We start from the raw sequence: 24,121 nt of genomic DNA, 5'->3' as shown, positions 1-24,121 counted from the left end.
AGTACAATGTAACACTAAATGTACAACTAAATAGATGAAATAACGCTAAGATGAAGTTAAGCTAAAGTTTATATTGTTTCAGACTATCAAAAACATATTTTATACAGATGAAGGCAAAGCTGTAAGACCTCAAAAATTTTCAAAAATGCATTTTTTTTTCTTGAGCAAAACTTAAAGAACTAAGACTTCCAGTTAAGCCTGGATATTTTTCTATATTTACACACATATACACTCACTAGCTACTTTATTAGGTAATTCTCACTAGTACCAGGTTGGACTGCCATTTTGCTTTCAGAACTGCCTTAATCCTTGGCATAGATTAAACAAAGTACTGGAAATATTACTCAGAGATTTTGGTCCATATTGACATGATTGCATCATGCAGTTGCTGCAGATTTGTTGGCTGCAAATCCATGATGTGAATGTCCTGTTCCACCACAACCAAAAGCTGCTCGATTGGATTGAGTTCTGGTGACTGTGAAGGCCATCTGAGTACAGTAAACTCATTGTCATGTTCAAGGAACCAGTCTGAGATGATTCACGCTTTATGACATGGTGCGCTATCCTGCTGGAAGCAGCCATCAGAACATAGGTACATTGTGGTAATAAAGGAATATACCTGGTCAGCAACAGTACTATGGTAGGCTGTGGCATTGACACAATGCTCAATTGGTACTAATGGGCCTAAAGTGTGCCAAGAAAACATCCCCCACACCATTACAACACCACCACCAGTCTGAACTGTTGATACAGGGCAGGATGGATCCATGCTTTCGTGTTGTTGACGGCAAATTCTGACCCTACCATCCGAATGTCTCAGCAGAAATCGAGACTCATCAGACCAGGCAATATTTTTCCAATCTTCTATTGTCAAATTTTGGTGAGCCTGTGCAAATTGTAGTCTCAGTTTCCTGTTTTTAGCTGACAGAAGTGGCACCCGGTGTGGTCTTTTGCTGCTGTAGCCCATCCACCTCAAGGTTCGACGTGTTGCTCATTCAATGATGCTCTTCTGCATACCTCGATTGTAACGAGTGGTTATTCGAGTTATTGTTGCCTTTCTATCAGCTGGAACCAGTCTGGCCATTCTTCTCTGACCTCTGGAATCAACAAGACATTTGCACCCATAGAACTGTCGCTCACTGTATAATTTCTCTTTTTTGGACTATTCTCTGTAAACCCTAGAGATGGTTGTGTGTGAAAATCTCAGTAGATCAGCAGTTTCTGAAATACTCAGACCAGCCTGTCTGGCACCAACAACCATGCCATGATCAAAGTCCCTTAAATCCCCTTTTTACCCCATTCTGATGCTCAGTTTGAACTGCAGCATATCTTCACCAAGTCCACTAAATGCATTGAGTTGCTGCCATGTAATTAGCTGATTAGAAATTTGAGTTAATGAGCAGATGGACAGGTGTATCTAATAAAGTGGCCGGTAAGTGTATATTGTGTTCATATTTAGCAAAGATGCTAAACTCATAATAAAATGTATTTTTTTCTCAAACCATTTGGAGAAAAATAACAATAATAAGCAGCACAACTGTTTGCAACATTGAATAAATGTTTCTTAAACAACAATTAATTATCAATAAGTAAAATGATTTAAAATAGAATATTTACATTTATTTTACCGTATTACTTTTTTTTTTTTTTACTGTTTCAGTTCATAATCGTATCTGTACCCAGAACATTTTAAAAGTGATATGAAGTGTATAAATACATACATTTATATATTTAATCTATAACACCATAAGCACACCTAAACAGAAAAAAGATATAGAGCTAAAGACATGATCTCCATACTCTACTGTGAGTGACAATAATTGTTTCAGACATTATGAGTCAAAATTCACTGGAGCACCAACAGCAATAATTGGGTTTAATCAAGTTCAGGGTGTGAAACAGATATTCTCATTTACCGCTGTTTAACAAATGTCTTTTTATGTGTGTCCTGTATTTGAATGTTGAGGTTAACAGAGATTGTGCTTTTTGATTGTTTTGGCCTCAGATGTAGATGAAAAGTCATAACATTCACAGTATTTGATACAGCCACTGTGTTTTGAAGTAGCTGTGGCCTAAAATGTCTGAATCAGCATACAGGTGTGCATTTCTTCTTTTAGCAGCATGCCAAAAATGCCACTGCAAAAGTGGCTAAATAATATATGTCCCTGTCTGCTGTAGGCCAAAGCACAGCTCCAGCACGATATATTCATGCTCCACTGGCCAGCAGCATGACTGCATGCTTTTCTCCGTGTCAAGAGGTTTAAAAGCCAGGAACAGCCACTAAAGTTAAAAAGTCTGTTTTACATTAATGTTTTACATTCAGTGACATAATTGAACTGCTTTGGCACTCGTGATTTGTCTTTGATAAATGGCAACACAATCTTTAATTGTCAATTGTCATAATCACAACTGATTAAATTTTTTGTTAATAAATAACAATTCGTACAGAATCTACTGTTTTACAGCATGTTGACCTTTTTGAGTAATGTTAAATATGGACACATTGGTGCTCTATTCTAAAACATCTATGTATTTTATTTTTTAATTTGTTTGAAATTATACATAACTTAAAAGATAGTTGTAATGTAATATACTGTATTAGATGTGAGACTACATGAAATGGTGCCCCACGTTTTTGGTTCGGTTTTGGTGTTCTTGTTAATTAATATTTATTTGTTCAGATATTTTGTAATATTTCTATTATTTAATTTGACATTTCAGACATTTTCACTTCTGACTAAAAGTTTAATATTATTGTAATTCATCAAAATATAGACAAATACCCATTCATAGATGTTCATTTGATATGCCTTTTCATAAAGTACTGAATTCCTAGGAACAAATATCCTGAATCTGTTTTACAGGAATTTAGCTTTCAATGATTATTCTGTTACCCAATTGTCAAAACTATTTAAAGGAGACTTTTTCAACCAAATGAGTAATTTCCAATAATTATACTTAATATATACAGTTGAAGTCTGAATTATTAGCCCCCCTGAATTATTAGCTCCCCTGTTTTTTTATTTCTAAACATAATAGTTTTAATATCTCATTTCTAACTGATTTCTTTTATCCATGATGACAGTAAATTATATTTATTAGATATTTTTCAAGACACTTCTATACAGTTTAAAGTGACATTTAAAGACTAAACTAGGTTAACTAGGCAGGATAGGGTATTTAGGCAGGTTATTGTATAATGATGGTTTGTTCTGTAGACTATCAAAAAAAAAACACCTAAAGTGGCTAATAATATTGACCTTAAAAGGTTTTTTTGTTTATTAAATCTGCTTTTATTCTAGCTGACTTTTCCCAGATGAATATTGTTTTTATCAGACATACTGTGAAAATCTCCTTGCTCTGTTAAACAAAAAAAAAAAGAAAAAGTCCAAGGGTGTGTGTGTGTGGGGGGGGGGGGGTTACAGACTCATTTTACAAATTCACTTTATATTTAAGGGGATTTTCACCCTTGGCAGTATTGATTAGATAAAAACAGACTTTACAATTTGCTGTGCACTTTAAAAAGCTTTTAATGCAGTTAGTTAACTTTATATAAAAAGTGAGTAAACCTGTTGACTTGAAAATATCAAGTAAAGGATCTATGTGCATATTTATAAATATTAAGTCAACTTAACAGTTCCAAGTTACCATGAGTTTACTCATTTTTTTTAAGTAAGGTGGATTTGTCACTTTAAAATCAATTTATAGTAAATCTATAAGATTTATAGTGTATGAACGCTGAAATCTGAACTCCAAACCAGACAAACACACATGAGACGTTTAAAGTAGATGGGTCTCAGTACACTTCCAAGTAAATCAATGATATCTAAATGAAGCAAGCAGCACATGGTGTTTCCATAGATGCAGCCATAAAAAGGACAGGATGTTTAAGCACAGTTTTTTTATATTCATAGTCATGATGTTGCATATTGCAATTCAATACAAATGCTGGAAACGTGTCTCTTTGCAGCAGATCTTAAAATGTGTATGTGAAAAAGATATTTCTGCTATTGATTTATTGATATATACTTGTTCTGTTGGTATGAGCCCTAATACAGTAAACTGGTGAAGAGAGGGAATATTAACTCCTTGAATTGATATTTTGACTTGAATTGACAGTCTTTTTTACTCTTACTTATTTATTTGTAACCTAGGTGATTTTTTTTCTCTTTTTCAGAGGTTTTAATTTAATTTATTTTTTAATTAAATAAGTCCTTACATTTCTATAGCACTTTTTCTAGACACTCAAAGCACTTTACACATTGGGGAAAATCTCCTTATCTACCACCAGTGTGCAGCATCCACCTGGATGACACGACAGCAACCCGCAACTCACACCAGCTGATTGGCAGAGAGGAGACAGAGTGATGAAGCCAATTATGATATGGTGATGGTTAGGAGGCCATGATGAACAGAGGCCAGCATAGTGAGGGAATAGTGAAATCTAAGAAAAACAACACTAACTTTTTTATATACTATATAATATACTTCTATGTATGGTCTCAACATTTTTTGATTTTTAAACACACACACACACACACACACACACACACACACACATACAACAATCCCATTTAGCCTAGCTTTTGTATCTTTAGACGCTGTCTTAAAAGTGAAAACTGAGCAAACCAGGACCAAACACATTATTTTCGGTCCAGAACAAAAGAACTGACATAAGTGCAAAAACAACATAAAAGAAAATTAAGATCTTGCCAAGTCTAACCCTATGTAGGAGGTTTTTCATGCAACATAAAACTTAAAGGTCATTTAATGCTAAATCATCTGGAGCAATTGCATAAAACTAGTTTAATCATGGCACTACAAGTGGCTCAAATGTTCTGCTTGGTTTACATAAAGACAAAGCTACTCATCTACACAAGCGAAGAATGATGAAATATCAAAGAGAACCAAGCAACGTGCATCTATTGATCCAAAGAGGAGACAACATGTGTTGCTGTTCTCTGTGGCCCCTGGAGGATACAGAGATGCAGTGTCCAAAATCTTCTCCATTAATGAGACTATGCAGGTCTACACCAACTAAACATTCAACTGCAGTAAAAAAAACAGGCCACATTCTCAGCATGTATACCGCCATACAGTATATTCTAATACCGGGAATATTCATGACTAAGAAACCCATTATTTACCCATCATGCCATTTTTGCACCATTTTAATGATTCATAAGATCTAGAGCAGGGAAGCCTAGATGTTCGCATGCTGTGCGGGAGGCTGCTGTCAGCATGTTTATTTTCAGTGAGCGCACACATAAACACTCATTTACTGCCAGTGAGATCCCACAAATCTAGAGCAGAGAGGGGGAGAGTACAGGACAGAAGATTGCATTTACACATTCAAACCCACAACTGTTCCAGTCAAATCCAAGCGTGATAATTGGTTACTGTGTATGTACACACAAATATTCAGACCTCCTTGGCAACAAATAGTCTCTCTTTTTCAACGTTCTGCAGAAATGGTGTATAACCTAGAAGTGTTCTAGGTTGAGATTAAGGCTGGACACACACCAAAAGAAAACCAGGCTGATTATGAGCAGATTTCTCCCTTTATGAAGTAAAGCAGGTACTAATGTCCGATTATCTTTGTCGGTTCTAAAGGTCTTATGAGTATTCCCTGTGGTGTGAGGTGTGTTACAGTAGGAGTAGCGTAGGAGTAGCTTGATCTGCTTGAAGGAAAGTCAAAGGCGATCGCTCTTGAACTGCACATTTTCAACATGTTGAATATTTACAATCAGACATCCTTTTGGGGTCTGAGGACAAATGTGCATACAAGCCAGAGATTATCATGTGAAACCAAACAATCAGAATATCAGAATATCCATTCAGAATAAGCTTGTCGATCAAAGGATCAACATGTCGATTTTTGACAAAAGCACAAATGTTTATTTGTTTATTGGTCTGCCCTCTTTATTCTCAACTTTAGTTTTGAGAGAGTTAACAAGATTTCCTCTGTTTACATTCGGGGCTCTGGCTGAATACCTGTTGGCATCACTGTGCTCTCAGTCACAGCGTGGCACACTGTAAAAAAAGTATGTAACTTAACAGTTTTCTGTACTCTTCTTTTTTAATTTAGACTTTTGAATTGCATTATGGGAACTTAAACTTTCCTCATACAATTTTTGATGCTGAAAAGTTACAAAAAGTTACTTTTTTAGACATTTTAATAGTTTGAAACAATTTAATAATTGTCTGGGTTGGTGTTTTACGGTAAAAAAAATATTTTCTGGACTTATTTCTCTATATACAGTATTATTTTTTACACAAAATTTAGTTTTGATCTAAAATGGCAATAAAAGTCACATTGTTAAACTAGACAGATTAACATCAAAATTGCCCCATAATGCAATTCATTCATTCATTTTACTTCAGCCTCGCCTTACAGAGATCGCCACAGCGGAATGAACCGCCTACTTTTCCGGCATATGTTTTGCGCAGTGGATGGCCTTCCAGCCGCAACCCAATACTGGGATACACCCAGTAAAAACACTCATACAATCAGGCCAATTTAGTTGATTCAATTTACCTACAGCGCATGTCTTTGGACTGTGGGGGAATCCGGAGCACCTGGAGGAAACCCACACCAACACGGGAAGAACATGCAAACTCCATACAGAAATGCCAACTGGCCCTGCAGGGACTCCAACCAGTGGCCTTCTTGCTGTGAGGCCACAGTGCTAACCACTAAGCCACCATGCTGCCAAATGCAATTTATTAGCATAAGTAAATGGGGAAAAACATGAATCACAAAATAAGGAAACTGTTAACTAACAAATATTTTTGCGTGAAGGATTTTGTGTCCTCACATTTGTGGTCTCTACCATTTTGAAAATCTTATCAAATTTAAAAGAAAATGTTCTAGTGTGTATCCAGTTTAAAGAATGTGTTCATGTTTGTAGTTCAGTTCTCTTCATTCATTTTGTCTGTTCCAAAACACCTAATTCATAATGTAATTCCAAAGCATGAAGCAAAAATACAAAACAACAACAACAAAAACATCCAAAACGACATTGTGTGCTGGGTTATACCACAGACTTAAAAAAAAGAGCTAAACACATTTTTTTATGCGAGTAGATATGATGGTATTTTTATCAGAATGTGTAGTGCTTGTAGTGTGTAACTTGTCAAAACAGTGGCAGGAATTCCTCCGCCACACAGTAGCAAATATCTGCTACAAAGAGTCAGCATTTCTGACACCTCTATTGAATTCTAATAGGCAACATCATGACAGTGACGAGGAAAAACAGGGTATATTTGAGCATCCTATCCTATTTATGGCTGCCTCTTGCAAATTCAGTTCTATTTGAGGTCAATTTCAATGTCTTCAGTCCACAGTGTTTTAGATTTTAGTCAAACCACACCACAGTTTGTTTGGAAGTGGACAAAGACCCATCTTTTTAACTGTCTTGGTTCCAATCCAAATAGATTTAAGATATTAGGCTGCCAACATTACAAATGGTTTATACACAAAATGACAAAGGGTGAGTGTCAGTTAGTTGAACTATCAGGACACAGCGGTCCTGAATCCTTGGTATTGGTAAAGACAGTGTTGAGTTTAGTTCACTACACATTGGGACACTTACTGTAAAGTGACATGATATTGTCTTTGTTGTACAACAACAAAAAGGGAATTTATAATTAACAGCACAACTGATATTTCATTTATATTCATTTTAGAATGTTTTAAAGTAAATTATAGATAAATAATATGATTATAGGCAACAATTTAACCATTAATCAATTAAATACGTATGTTTGCTAGATTGTTCTGTAATTGTCTAACAAAGTTAGTTTACGGTTCAATGTAAATAAATAACAGTGTCTTTAAAAAAATGTTTCGCTCTTGTCATTATATATATGGGAAGTTGCTTCCATTAAGGGAACATAGTGAGCATTGATGTTCCCTGATTTTTTAGGGTGCACTGTGGGATGTTACAGGGAGAGAATTTTTCAGTGAAGTGAAGAATTTTGGGATTGAGACAGCCCTTAAATGGCTGATACCCAGATCAATGCCCTGACTACTGAACAAAGGAGCTGATTGAGACGCACCCAAAGATCACACACTGCCAGACCTTCAAGTGGTTAAAATTGTATGGAAACACACCTTGTTGCTAGGAGACACGAGAAACAAAATGTGTTCTAAAATCAGCTCAAAACATCAAACAAGTTTGATATCCTCCAACTGGATGACATTATAGTGTAAAGCTAAAAGCTCACAGTCTGTGCCCATCTTAAAGTACACCATTTCCTGTGAAATCTGTCAACTCTGACTTCCAAAAATCTGTGAACTGGCTCTGACTTTTGGCAAATAGCATCAAACCCTCCAGACTGTAAATCAAGGCAAAAATCTGAGCAAAAGTGTAATTTACTTCGAACAAACAAACAGTCTGAATGATTACAGTTTTTTAATGAAAAACAACTAAACTAAAATGCTTGGAAAATACTATTTCATTTATTTATTTCACAAAGTAATCATTAAGCACCATTAGAGAGGAGTGCAGATTTAAATGTGTTTTTTAAATGATTAAAATATTACTCAAAACATCAGGAGTACTTCAAATAAATATTTTATAACAAAGGGAATCAGCTGGCAAAAAAAGTTTAGGAATATCCGAGTTAAAGAAAGTAAATAGTTGTGCCGTGTTGTACAGTTGAATTGACTAATATGTGATTGATTGTTTTTTTTTCTAACAGTCAGAACATTTCTGTCCAATCAGAGGTATGTATACTGTATTTATGAATTAATAAGGCACAAATACAATCAGAATTACTACAGTAATGGCATTACCAACTACAAAACAAAACAATACACTAGACTGCATAAAAATCCACATCTGTTTATCTATCTAAATATATATATATATATATATATATATATATATATATATATATATATATATATATATATATATATATATATATATATATAAAAAAACTTTTCAGCCACAAATATAAAAACAACAAAACTTAGCAGGGATTAGATACTAAGAATCCGACGCTTGTTATGTAATTTAAATTTCGATTCCTCTTGTTCAGTTTCTGCATGCACATTTTTTTTCCACTAGCTACTCTGCCAAGAACTTCACCGCTGGAGAGCACCTTCAATAATAATCTAAACATTTGTTTAAAGATGAACCGCAAGATGTGCTCAAAAGAGTGGCTACATGTGGTGAAGAACAATGGCAAAGTGTAATTATTGTAATAAACTAATAAGTTATGAAGCAAAGTGTTGTTACCAACATGACAAAGTATCTGCGGTCGGTTCATACTTCACGAACATAGAATTAAAAGAATGGTTCATTGTGCATCCTGCATTGTGCAAGATATGTGCATTTTAGCTTAAATTTTTGAGCGTTGTAAGCAGTTTGGTGTTAGAGCCGAAACTAAACAGCGCATTCTCTCTGCCTCCTCATTCATAACCAGCAGGACAGACGGCGTTACACTTGGTCATTCATAATCTTAGCTTTTGTATTGGAGTCGAAAGAATATATTTAACAATCCTGATATGTTTAATAATTTTTCTTTTTTCCTGTCATTTTTCTTCAGCCAAACAGATTTTTTTCTAAAGCTGCTTGATTCTTTTAAAACTGAAAGCAGAGCCCGTCAATTGGTGTTTTTCCATAAGATACACCACTATGAATGTTTTATTTTAGAATTAAAGTCTTTAATGTGCTCTTTAATAATTTTATTCTATTCAAAGCAGCACTTAGATGCACATTTATCCTCGAAAACGTGGCATGAGAGCGATGCTTGGCATGTGTCGGTTGATTGCCTTTTTTTCTAATCGGAAATAAAGGAAATTAGTTATCTCCTTCATTATTTAATGCATAAAATAGGCTAGTCTTTTTATTTTAATTGATTTGAAACTTTTAATTGCATTTTTATGTCCTGTAAATAATAAAAGTTGCATCAGATTGATGAAAACTAACCTGAATACCTGCGTAAAAAGGGCCACATTTTTTTAGTAAATGTTTATTATTACCATTTGTGTCTCTCCATACAGTTTGATAGAGTGCTTGGACCCGAAATTTGCTTCGTGTGACATCACACTTAACAAGGGGATTAGTTCATGATACTTATAATACTAATACTGATAATAATATGCTAATTATAATACTTTATTGTGTAGTATAATTCATTTACAAAGAGTTGTAAATACTACACAAAATAATACACTTTCCTATATATTTTCCTTTACTAGCATATTAGCATGGTCTGTTTTTGTCAGGAACTGCATATTAATTGCAGTAAATAACTAAACTGAACAAATATGCCTTATATGTTTCATTGACTGTTTTATTGATCAGTAAGATGCAATAGACTTGAAGTTTGTTAGATTTAAAAATAAATTTAAAAAAGCTTAAATGTAGCCAAGCTAGGGGGCACAGTGGCTCAGTAGTTGGAACTGTCACACGTTTCCCAGTACTGTGTTGCGGCTGGAAGGGCATGCGCTGTGTAAAACATATGCCACAATAGATGACTATAGTAGGTTATTCTAGAGTATTATGTTTATTCCACTGTGGGGACCTCTGAAATACAGAGTAAGCCGAAGGAAAATAAATGAATGAATGAATGTAGCTAAGCTACTTCTGCCATGTAGCTTTTAGCTTAGCTGCAGTACATTTCCAAAGAAGCTTGTCCAACACTACTAATTTGTAAATGGCTTTTAAATGTAAACGTAAATATATTTCCTATATCTAAACTGCCCACATAGCAAAATATATCTGGCCCAGCTCTGGCCCACACAATCAGCTATTACTTGGCCCACATGCCGCAGTGAATTACGGTACATGACTGGACCAAGTCTGGCTTCCGGGCAAGGGCCAAACACGGACCATATCTGGGCCAGGTCTTAGCCAAGTTAGTAACCCATAACTGGGCCTGAACTGGGCCAGTTATGGCACATGAATGGTCATTGTCTGGAAGCCAGACTTGGTCCAGTCATGTACCGTAATTCACTGCGGCATGTGGGCCAAGCAAAAGGCTGATTGTGTGGGCCAGAGCTGGGCCAGAGAAATTTTGCTATGTGGGCCATAACTGGCCCTCAACCGGACCAGATCAAGATAATATTTGGAACCAAAACTGAGCCATAATTAAACCATGTTAAGACCAGTCTTAAACCAGAGAGCCCAAAAGTGAGCCACACCTAAGCCTAATCCACATGAACTAAACCTGCAGCCAAACTAAACCCTCCCCAGATCAAATCACAACAATGACTGTTCTGAAAAATATTTATTATTTCACATTTAAGAAAACATGACAAAACAAGAGAAATCATTATACTATAAATCTTTCATCAGAACACACAGCATTTTGCACTCTTTTAAGTTGCAAATCCCATATAAGCAAGTTCTTGAACCAGTTTTCTCCTGATTCTCCTTTCGCTTCTGTCTCTCTTTCCTGCCACCATCCCTATCCGGGGCCAGATATAGTCAATGTCTTTTTTTGAGGCTTCAGATGTTAGGCGGTTTCGTCTCACAGCCACTGAAACAGATATGTAAATGTCTGAAATTAGCTTTTTTTATCAACAGTTAATGTGGATATTGGATTTTAAAAAACAATTACATTAAAACTCAACCAGAACATATTGACAGACATGCTTTTACAGCTATACAGACTTTTAATTGAAGCAAATAATTTTAGTAATATGGCTCCAGGAGGAATTCAGTCTAAGTTCCTTTTCACAAAGCTGTGTGCAATTTAATAATTAGATATATTTTGGCAGTGTTCTTTTAAATCTCTGCTTTAGTAAAATGCTATAATTAGTTCAACACTCTTTGTTCACCAGCAAATAAGGACAGTAAGGCTGCATTTACACTGCAGATCTTGATGGTCAATTTTTATTTTATGACTGTCCGATTTTTTGCTGAATTATTTACATCGTTTTTTTAAAGTGACTCATATCTGATTGTCTGCATTTACACATCACACGGCAAAGATGCAATGACCATGACAAAAAAAAGAGCAGGCGGTGATTGACATCTGATAATAAAAGAGCACCCTTTTCTCTATGCCTGTATTTAATGAGTTTACGGGGTTTCGTTTTTTTTTAAATTCTTTTTGACAAGTTGTTGTATTACTATAGTTTATGACAGAAAAGTTCTCATTTGTCCATCTTTTTTTAATTTAGGCCTTTTTAAACCAGTAGGCGTCTTAATGTAATGTCCATGTCAAAATTTATGCAAGTGATGTATGCTCAAGGTTTGAGATTCTGCTAAGTCTGTTCCAAAATGAAAGCATCTAACCTGATGTCATTCGCTGTTTATTAATGACAAAAAATATACACTCCTTGGTGTTTATAATGTATAACCGCGATGATATTTAATTATTGATTAGTGGCCACAAATTTAGTTCTCATGAAAATAATACAATTAATCGTGCAGCCCTAAGACAAACTGTTATTCTGTTTTTTGTGTGTGTGTTTTTACTGCTATTGACAAGCACATTTTTTTTAAAAACATTATTAGAAACATTAACTCTTGTATTTGTTGCTATTAGTTTTTCCTACTATGAAAGTCAAATACATGTTTTCTGCTTTTTTCAAAACATTTTATTTGGTGTTTAATAGAAAAAATTAAAATAAATCATGAAGATTTGGAACCATTTGAGGAGATTAATTGTACACTAATTTTTGTGTGAACTATCCCTTTAAATCTATTTCTCTAACCTGTTCACGCTTTTTACTTAACGTTAATAGTTCAGGCATGAAACAAACTTATCTAAAATTGCCTATTTATTCACATGCACATAAAAGTAGAGAGCTTTCTTATCCACGTAAGCACAATGTATACAGCATACTCAAATTTGATAAATCTTAGCTTTAATTAAGCATATTTCCTCATAATTTAGGCTTCGTTTTTGTTCATAATAAAATATAATACATGGAAGATCTCCCTTTCCAATGCATGCATGCATGCGTGCGTGCGTGCTGGAGAGGGGTGTGATTTTAGAATCCATTTTGAATCGTTCCAAGTTATCATTCTGTTTTTGCTTGAAATGCCCTTAATCTCTCGCTTTATTATGTAAACAGCAACTTTGCAAGGGCTATGGGTTAACATCACAGCACGAAAATGGTCCAACTTTTAATGAGATAATCTCAGTAACGTTCGATAAGGATAAACAAAACGAATAAATATCCTTAAATTGTGTTATACCGTGTCTTCTGTTAATTTACATATTATTTTGGAGTTTATTTATCATGATGTGCCACTTAACATGAGATAAATTAACTTCAGCTAACGTTAAATAATATTTATCGAGCTTATGGGTATACACTGACAACCACGCCGATGACATTTACATTTCCGACGATGAAACTGATAACTGATCTGAAACAATATATTAGAAATCCAATTATTACTTACCAAAATGCCTTTGCTCCAGTTAGGTCCACGACCGTTGGTGAAGTGCGTACAAGTGGCCGCCCGCCGTCACCGTCCTCTTCAATAGATCCAAGAGTATTTTTCAAATTAGAAGTTTTGTTTAGTTGTTTTTTAATCGTGGTTAAAATTAACCAAGCTAGCTAAATCAGCAGACTGACGTTACACACCGTTCACCGGAAGAAAATATATTTGAAAACTGAACATAAAACCGAGAGTCACGACCAATGGTTACGACTGCAATATCATATTGATAAACCCATAAAGCATTGCGCATTAGGCGCGCTACGGGTGCGCTTTTTCTCCAAGCAACCTGATTGGTAGATTTGGATTTTTGAATTTTTTCTGGTGTTTGTGCATGAGACAAGCAGCACAAAAACAATTGACTTATCATTTTAACACTCCCGTCTGTATATTATGGTATATCATCATTGGTTAATAATAATATAATTAGCAAAATAATAATTTGAATAATAAAAAAAATGTAATGTAGGGTAAATTTAGTTGCAACATACAGAAAGAATAGATTAATTCAAATAAGATTTACATCACTAGATTAAAATGAAGGCATTAGAAGATGCAAGTGGAAGATGGAATGACTGTGTATTGAAATATTTTTTTACTCGAAAAAATATTTTTATGTATTTTAAATGTGAATCCAGAAAGGCCAAACTTATGTGGGCCACAGATCAGTTTTGAACATCTGGGCCAAATACTTCATTTGACATCTGGCCCATGTCTTGTCTGCCGCCTTCAAGACAGTGCCACCTCTGCCAAACCTGGGCCATGTTTGGCCCACATGCTGTATGCCAGTGCCGGATGAATGCCTGATGTGCCAGATTTGTGCCAAATCTGGGCCAGAATTCTTTGCTACCTGGGTGCCATTTAGAACTGCACACAACAGAAAAAAACCTACTGTACAGTATGTGTCTGCTAAATGTTTTATCATAGTAGCCAATGACTAATGTAGCCAATGTAACCTTCTGCTCTCTCTGCCCGCCGAGATCTCAGAGAAACAGTACAGAATTTTAAACGACTGAAAGAACCAATTACATTGCCATTACAGGTACCCGAAGCGCTCTTTGTCCCCCTTAAACGGAGTGATATATTTAGGAGGGCACACGGCAGATGCAGATAAGGCGACGGGTCACGCAGGCCTGTGCCACTCTGCTCTCATGTCAACAGCCCTGGCATTATTTACACTCACAGACCAGGTAATCAGAAAGCAGGAGGCCGAGGCTGCCAGGCCACGCTTGCATAAAAGCTCTTAGGCTAAAAGAGCATGTCATTTCCTCTATACAACAGACAGTAATGATTCTCTGAGCCTGCTCCACACGCGTGATGTAACCAATCACTCCTGCAGGCAGACACATGAGGCAGGGTGGCATGACCTGTGGGTTTGCTCTCAGCATGATGGAGAAACCAATTTACCGACCACGTATTTAAAAGGAATGGTTCATTCATGAATAAAATTATTATACAAATATTAGAAACATAAAATTTATCTACAAATGTGGAATATAAATGAGTCATTATGAATTATGAAATTTACTTTATATTGTTTCATACATTTTCATATTTCATTCATATCTACACTATAATTCAAAAGGACACTGGATTATTAAATATCAGTCAGATTTCTATTTAAATAACTATGTCTATTTTTATTGTATTTATTTTGTATGATGGCAGAGCTCAATATCCAGCATTATCTCAATTAATAATTGTCATATAATTCTTTTAATTACTTTAATCAAAAGATATTATTGGTACCTCAATAATAATCATGGTTCTTATTATGATGAAAATTTATATCTAATGAGTATAAAATTTTGTGAGGCAGTAAAAAAATATTATGAAATTGAAGTATTTTGTAACATTATTCTGTAAATATCAGTTTTGATCAATTAAATCTACTATTATTTTTATTTTTTCCCCTTTTATTTTCTCCCCCCCAAAAAAAAGGTTCTCTTTTCAGCACTGATAAGAATAATAAATGATTTGAGCATGAAATAATCATTTTAGAAAAATCTGAAGGACTTAATAATTTTAAAAGATATATTCATTCATTAATTTTCCTTTAGCTTAAACCATTTATTCATCAAGGGTTGCCACAGCAGAATGAACCGCCAACTTATCCAGCATATGTTTACATACCCTTCCAGCTGCAACCCAGTACTGGGAAACATCCATACACACTCATTCACACACATACACTACGGCCAATTTAGTTAATTCAATTGACCTATAGTGCATGTCTTTAGACTGTGTGGGAAACCAGAGTACCTGGAGGAAGCCTACGCAAACTAGCAAACCCCACACAGAAATAACAACTGACCCAGCTGGAACTCGAACCAGCAACCTTCTTGCTATAAGGCGTCAATGCTAACCACATACTAGCCACCATGCTGCCCCCATTAAAATATATAAAATCCTAATTATTACCTAAGTCAAGTAATTTATTACTTTACTTACTTAATAAACTGTGTGAACTCAAATGATATCATTTTTATGAGTAAATTATAAATAATGCAGATTTACTATCACAACTGAGAACCAATTTTCTAAATATTCTTTGTGCAAGGAGCTACCTCTCTAAAGCATGCAGCCCTGTTGGAAAAAGAAAGATAATAACATTTCACTTCTAAGAGTTTAGCTAAACGCTAGAGGCGAATGAGACTGCTGTGCTTTGTTTCTTGTTAGACAGTCGTATGATTGAAAACCAAAGAGTTGCAAAACATGGCACCCATCTCCTGCGGTCCTGACTCTTGTTTTTTTTTTTTTTTTTCGCCTCCACCCTCTCGCTTTCTCTCTCATTAAAACTGTCACCAAGCTGCTCCCTTGAGAGTGCTTTAAAAATAACACAAATTGCGCTCCCACCGTACATCAAATAGCCACTACTCCATTTAACAAGGTTTGTCGCAGGCTTTATCTCTCGCCTAATTCTAATGACTCTCTTTAAAACCAATTGCAAGGACTAGTTTCACAGCATGGAGTTTTCCCTTTTTAAAGAAAACCAGATCTATTTTTTTAAATGTTTTTGTATTTGTATATTTTACTGCAAACTAATAATAAACAGATAATGACAGACGAGTGCTTAAAGGGATAGTTCACACCAAAAAAATTAACTAAGAAATCTTTTTTTCTCCCTCGTGTGATTTTAAACCTTTATGAGTTTCATTTTTTTCTGTCGAACACAAAAGAAGATATTTTGAAGTAGGGATGCACTGATACCATTTTTTTTTTAGAATTGATCCCCATCTTAAAACCAAAATTCTGAGTATCAATCAATACAGACCTGATCTTGATACTGTGCCTTATTTTGATAATACAGTTTCTATAGTTCTGATGATAAACTCAAATAATGAAAAAAATCTTTAGTAAAAATAACAGACCCATAGGTCTACTGTACGTGACAGATGGCACAATCTAACTACAAACATGATGCGTGCTGTAAACTAGGCTACATTATTTAAGCATTCATTATGAAAGTGATCTGTTGTGGTCCAGCTTATGTTTCCTTTTTTAGTATTAATATGTTTCTTTAAAATTCTGTAATAGATTACCACTATTGACCCTAATCACAACACAAACTGGTCTGTTAAATAAAATATTAATATAAATAAAACTACAGTGAAATATTCACAGTTTCAGAATAGCCTATATAAGGCTAAATCATTTTCTGTTAATGACAATCCATAATACGCTCGTCAGTTTCACTTTTATTAATTTAATTAACTACTTTGACCACAATGAGCCAGGCTTTACAAACTATTCGCAGCACTTAAAGTATTCCGATCAGAAGAAAAAACTCATTGTTAGAATAATATTGCAGAGCGGCTAACATCGCATCTGCGTAGCCAGTGCGTGAATGAAACGCTTGATGCAACACTGAGACAGCGCACAGCCCTCCGCTATCTGCGGACACTTGCAAAACTTAGCAGCACAAAGAGAAGAAATGACTGCGTTGAGGATCTGTCCAATGTATTATTGAGCCTTTTCTAATTAAAAATTTCAGTTGTGAAGAGCAGGAAATGACCCTCTACTTCAGTGTTGCGAATGCGATCTGCTGATCTAACAGACACAGCGCAGCATGATTTAAAAAAAAGTGTAATGCAAAACTAAATGCATTTCTCCACTGATTATTTATATTAACAGGGACATTGTCTTGGAGAAAGTTTTTCATGTTGTCATGACACGAGTTTGAATTGTGAATGAATGAAGAATGATTGACAGGTGCAGCAAAATATTCATCTGTACTTCATACTAAACTATAGAATGGCTTCAGAACATTTATGATATAGTAGGCCTACATGACAACTTTCTAGTGCCTTATAATATGCTACCTTCATGGCTTTTGTTGGCCTATAAATTACACAAAATATAGCACACGTGCAAAATCAAATATAGCACACGCGCAAAATCGGATTTGGATTGGTTCCAGCAATCCAGATTTGGACCTGTTCCAGCAAAAATATGCAGTATCGAACCGATATCCGTTCAAAGTGTCGGAATCGGTGCATCCCTATTTTGAAGAATACTGGATACTGGTAACCACTGACTTCCATATAAGTAAAAAAATTAAATACTATGGAAGTGAATGTGTTGAGCAGATCATTGAAAGCCAAACAGTTCTGAAACAAGTGAATGGTAAATAAATAATGACAGAATTTTAATTTCTGGGTGAACTGTCCCTTTAAGGCTAACCAGAAAAGGACAAAACAACAGGATGAAAATCTAGAGTAATGTCAAATCTTTCATACATGAATTCATAATCATAATTGTTCTGCGGACACAGTTTATGAATATGGATAAAGAGGCTCGTTTGCATAATGAGACTAATCTAAAATCAATTAGGAAATACATCTGCAATTTCTGTTGCAATTTAATTAGCATTGTAATATATGAAACATTACTTTAGAACATCCAGCTAATGAAAATCACTGGGTGGTGCATTGCATATTGATTTCCTTAACCGATGACGACATTAGAATAGCATGAAGAAATCATACTGGTCGGGCATCCGTACACAAAACAATTGAACTTTTCATAGGCCTAGCAAATGGGGATTCTTTAAAAGATTAGACATGAGCCACTGTCTGTCCTGGAGTATTTCTGCATCTTCTGTCTTTTCAGCTGTCAGTGTCGACAGATGGTTACTTTTTTTATCAATCGCAAAACTTAGTTATTTATTAATAAGACATTCATTTGATCAAAAAAAGACAGTATTAAGCCTTATTCACACTAGGAGCAATTCGGAGCAGCAAAGCAACAAGTGACCGTTCATTTTAACAAAGAGCGAGCCACTTCTGGCCTTGTGCTAAGAAATGCAACCCTGCTGTACAATGCACCACCTCTGAAATCTACATCTATTAACTGAAATTGATTTTAATAATAATAATAATAATAATAATAATAATAATAATAATAATAATAGAGTTATAACACTAATGAGAGTGACAAGTGAGTTTCATGAATGGAACCCTTCCCTTACAGTAGATATACAGTTGGAATCAGAATTATTAGCAATATCATTTGGGAAATATTAAAAAAAAAAAGAAAAAAATTGAAAGGAGGCTAATAATTCTGACTTTAACTGTTTAAAAGAATAAATAAAGATTGCTTTTGAATACAATACTGATAAAATTAAATAACTGTTTAATGTGTGATTTAGTTAAAACAGCAACAACAATTTTATGTATTCCATGTAGGAATGTCTGTTTATAACCCACCAAAAAGCCGAATTTTAGGCTACAGTACAGTCAATATTATTATTTTACCTTTATTTGTAAATCTAGTGCTTTTTAAAATGGATTTTACTTCTTTTCCTTGCTTTGTCCATCAAAATACTAATCATTTTACGTTTTTATCAACTATGGCCTTTGATTTTTTTTTTAAACGTAGACTGAAAATGTTAAAGAAAGTCTATGAAGGGGTGCATTTTTCGGCTCAACACCGGCAACCTCCATCAACACGAGCAAGTCTAGATTGGATGCGCGGCCAGCCGGAAGTGTGATATGCACATTAATATAGCAGCATTTTTTAATGACACTGTATAACAATAATTTATATTTTTACAGTACTGTGACGGTTGAGTTTAGGGTTGGGGTGGGGGTAGACGTTAAAAATACAATTTATTTGGTCATAAATACTCAGTACAACTACTGTTTTTACATTACTGTGATGGTTGGGTTTAGGGTTAGGGTGAGAGTAGATGTTAAAAAAAGTACAATAAATGGGAAAATTAAAAAATAATTTAAATAATTCTTGTTATCTTCCGGCCGCAACCATATCCGATCTAGCATCAACCAGGTGGGCGTGTTGAGCGTCGCGACAACGTTGAGAATCCTTTAACTTTATGCAAAATATGAGCTAATAACGACATCCAAATAACGACAGCCAATAGGAGCACCAGTAAAGCTTGCGTGATCCTCTCTCAGCTCACTCAGAGGCTGGTTGTATTCTCCGTACTGTAGACCTACAAAGACCTGCATTTGCAGCAGATCGCCACCCAGAGCGACAGGATTCTACAAAGTCACTGCTAGTCTGAATGAAGCATCAATGATATATACTTTCATTAGTTGTGTGTTGTTGTGAGTATTGTGTTGACATTGTAATTGCTAATATGGAATAGCAACGCTTTATTATTGTTTCCACCACGGTAGGGTCTTGAGTGAAAGAAAAGCACATTCAAATTAAAATGTTTTATTGTTATTAATATTACTATTGCTACAGTATTATTAACACTGAATTTTTTAGATCATGTAACACCCAATACTGGAGATTTGGCCACTCAATTTGTTATAGTAAAGTTTATATTTTAATAAATTTAATATATATAGAATATATTTGTTAAATAAATTAATTGAATTCATATTTATATTATTTTTATGTATGTACTTTTAAAGATAACCAAAGTTAATGTTATAAATGTATGTGCCTCTTGATATAATCACATGCTCTACTGTAGTTTTCAGCAGGCCCTGTGCCAGGATGTCATAACTGAGCAACCAGAATGGAACCTCTTGTGTTTCTTCTGTTTTGTTCCCTTGCTGCATAAACATTAAATCTCAGATAATGAATCTTCCCAAGTCTTAAAATAACTATCCTAACAATATTAAAGTGTTCTTTTAAACTGCAATATTTGATGCTTTTATGGTATTTTTGATCAATCAGTTGCAGATTTGGTGATCTTTTTTACCAGCAAATGAAGAAACAAGAAATGTGTAAAATTACATTAGGGAATTAGGATTGATTTTGGGGTTTCAAAGAGTCTGACGACACATTTCCATTAATAATTTAACACAACAAGGTATGAAGGAGATTATGAAACACTCACCATCCTTATCAGCTCTCCGGAAAATCTGAAACACACACAGAAATACAAAATATTTAAAGAAATTACTTTACTTCACATTACTAATACTAATATATTTTACAAACACTCAAAAAATGATGTTTGCTGTTTGTCGAAACTACTTATTTAAAATGAGGTGAAACAACATAAATCTTCAGGGTTTTTTGGGAAATCCACTTAAATAAGTAAAAACTAACACGTTTATTTAATTCTTTCATGTTGCACCAACACAAATCGATTGTGTAGAACCCAGCATTTTTTACAGTGTATGATTTCAAATAGCTTAGTCCGATTAACTCCTAATCAAAGCTCATCCTAAATAATACTCAGCATTAAAAGTGTCAATTAATTGTTTAATTTTATACTGATCTGAAATGTGCATACCATAACAGGCATTTTAACACATTGGCTGCAGAAAAGTTAAGTATATAGAAATAAAGGTAATTAAAAAAGGCATCTCTCCGCGGGGTTTAATGTCAGTCAGCGTACTCAGAAAAGCTATTAAAGGAGGAGGTGGTCCTATATATAGACTAAATTGCACCTCAGTCCTCGTATACCTTAGTCCTTAAAATGGTACAGTGATTAATTCCTGCATAGCACCACTAGAACAACTGACATAACCTTTAAATAGCCACATTTTATTTTATTTTTCAGATATTACCTTTCATAGTTAGTAATATGGTCGTTTGTGAATGTTAAAGGTTTATAAAGTTTCAAAGATTAAAGTGCACAATAAATGGAGTTATTGTCTATCAAAAAAGAAAGAACTGATTGTGCAGTGTCTGAAAGAGTCATGTGTAATTTCGGTAGGTAATTACATATAGTATGTTTGTGACAGATTTTGTAACTCCTGCCTACGGTCTAGCCAAAGTTCAACAGCATCTACTTTGGTGCACACTTTATTCATTCATTCATTTTCTTTCAGCTTACTCCCTAATTTATCAGGGGTCGCCACAGCAGAATGAACCGACAACTATTTAGTCATAAGTTTTACACATCGGATGCCCTTCCAGCTGCAACCTACTATTGGGCAAGTTGCTCCAATTAATTACTCTAATGTAAATATAAAAAGAAAATCTACAATGTGTCTTTACATCTAAAAACGTGAGATGCAGCAATCAGGAATGCTTTTCAAAAAAGTGACACCTCTCCACCATGTTGTCAATGTCAATAAGAGCAGTTGTCATGCCAACTTGGTATTGTAAACAAAAGCATTTGCTAATTGAGTTTGTAACTGGAATTGATGAGAAGTGCTGCATGTAAGAGTTGAAGTTCTTTTATCTTCACACAGCTCTCATGTGCCAGTGTATAACACACTGTAAAAAATTTGACCTTAAATTCACAGTAAATTACTGGCTAATAATTGCATTACTTTCACAGTAAATTACTGTATGTAAATTCACAGTAAATTATTGTGAGGTAGTTCACAGTAATTTACTGTGGTTTTGTCACATTAAATTATTGTGAAATTACAACCATATATTGTAACTTTACAGTAGATAATAAAGTCAGTTACTGTAATTTCACAGTATTATCTTGTAGAATTAACTATATTTTACTGTGAATTTGCAAAACGATTACTGTGATTTAGCAGTAGGTTGCAGTTTAAATACCTGATTTAACTGTAAAGTTACAGTTATATCCCGGATTACTGTAATTTAACAGTTTGGTGCTGTAAAATTTCAAAGCAATTTTAGGTCACACAAAAATGAAAATTCTATCTTGATTTACTCACCCTCAGGTTGTTCCAGCTCTGTTAAAAATGTTTTTTTTTTGTTAAACACAGGAATAAAAATATCAAATAATCCTCTTTGTGTCCAAACAACCTGAGGATGCGTAAATGACGACAGAATCTTCATTATTGGGTGATCTGAAAAGACTCTAAAATCAAAATAAAAACAAACACACATACATTTTACAGATTTATTTAACAGCTTAATGACATCTGTGTAAACATTTCAGAAAACTTTCAAAAGGTGAAGGTGAAGCCTCAAAAAATACTATAAGAACATATTAATAAAAAAATCTGACATCATATGTAGCATACATATAAAAAGCAGTGCTTCAGAGTGCGCTCTCTCTCTCATTTTATATATATATATATATATATATATATATATATATATATATATATATATATATATATATACACACATGAGAGAGAGAGAGACAAAACTTCTTGCTAAATTAGGCCATCGTCTATTCAAGGTCAATCATTTTCCTGATAATTTTACACACTTGCTGGTTGATGTGTCTTCTCTGCTTCTTTGACTTCGTCTGTCTTCCATCTCCAAACTGGAGCCCAAAAAGCACCTATAAGCAAAAGAGCAGACAAACAGTTAGCTTCACACAACACTACTGGGACACTACTGCTGCACTACAGAGCAAAATTACTGTTAGCTCAGTTTGAACATGCTGACAATACTGTAGCTCAGTCAAACTGCAATCATTTAAACAAAAACATCTGAAAAACATTTCCATCACAAACACACAATCAAGAACAGTCCAACAACAAATAGTGGTTTTAATGACCTAGGCAGAGCGTTTTAAAACAGTTGATTTGATTTACACCTTCTGTTTACAGACTATAATCTAATGCTGGGTTCACACTTATTGCAAAGTTAACACATGCATCACAGTACTTGCTCTTGAATACTAGCAGGATGTTTCTTGCATCAAGCTAATTTTTCATGATTTGAATATTAGGAAAATTTTGCAAAAAAAAACTTGATTGAAGTGATACAGCACTTGTGTTGTATTCATTTCAATCAAGTTTTTTGCAAATATTCCAAATATTTTTCAACGTTTTTTGAGTTTCACTTAATTTGTGCTGCCCAGTAAAAAATTCCCACTATTTATGCATTTGCAATGACTTGCATGTAATCCACTCACCTGAATAGGTAACTTCACATATGGTATAAGAGCCCCATCCTTTTAAAGACAGCTTTCCCTCTGGTCTCCAGCACAGACAAACAAATTGTGTCTGCAACACGGCCCTTTATAACAAGGGGACAAGGGGAGTCATGACTTGTGCTCCTATACATTCCTTGTTTAACCCCCCCAAAACAAGCCCTCAGTTACAATATTTATTGTTGACATTACCTTAAATTCCAGAGTGCAAAAGGCATCTTCAGCATACTTCAGTTTCAGACCAGATCCAAAGTCAGTTGTGAAATCCAGGTGAGGTCCCATGACCACTCGACCCTCCGAGTCCAAGGAATAAGACTAAAAGGGGGAAAGAAGGACTAAATTAGAGGTGTTTGTGAATAATTACATTTTTTTGTAGAAACAAAGTTGACATTCCATGCTCTGCCTATTAAAAACCAAGCAAACAAACACACATGCCCAGTAAAATTGCTAATAAAAATAAAAA

General features: G+C 34.6%; 1 protein-coding gene and 2 long non-coding RNA genes across 5 annotated transcripts in view; all 3 read right to left on the bottom strand.

Moving 5' to 3' along the window:
- Positions 1-24,121, bottom strand: part of necab2 (N-terminal EF-hand calcium binding protein 2) — a 205,973-nt gene that overhangs the window by 158,875 nt on the left and 22,977 nt on the right. For all 3 annotated transcript variants that reach the window (XR_015514377.1, NM_001328213.1, XM_087292316.1), the window contains 1 exon segment: positions 20,731-20,755. Coding sequence is in view for 2 of the 3 variants with exons in the window: in NM_001328213.1 (NP_001315142.1) it covers positions 20,731-20,755 (25 nt within the window). In the remaining variant the exon portion in view is untranslated.
- Positions 2,379-8,444, bottom strand: LOC147839725 (uncharacterized). The gene is made up of 3 exons (XR_015514948.1): positions 5,810-8,444; positions 3,424-5,615; positions 2,379-3,302 (listed from the first exon to the last, which is right to left on the bottom strand). It is a non-coding gene; the product is annotated as an uncharacterized LOC147839725 (long non-coding RNA).
- On the bottom strand, positions 22,931-23,990 carry LOC147839724 (uncharacterized). The gene is made up of 3 exons (XR_015514947.2): positions 23,851-23,990; positions 23,641-23,744; positions 22,931-23,061 (listed from the first exon to the last, which is right to left on the bottom strand). It is a non-coding gene; the product is annotated as an uncharacterized LOC147839724 (long non-coding RNA).

Source organism: Danio rerio, chromosome 18 (assembly GCF_052040795.2).
Source record: "Danio rerio strain M-AB ecotype USA chromosome 18, GRCz13ab, whole genome shotgun sequence".
Lineage (NCBI taxonomy): Eukaryota > Metazoa > Chordata > Actinopteri > Cypriniformes > Danionidae > Danio > Danio rerio.
The sequence above is the reverse complement of the archived record's forward strand: the minus strand, read 5'-3'. Positions and strand labels throughout refer to the sequence as shown.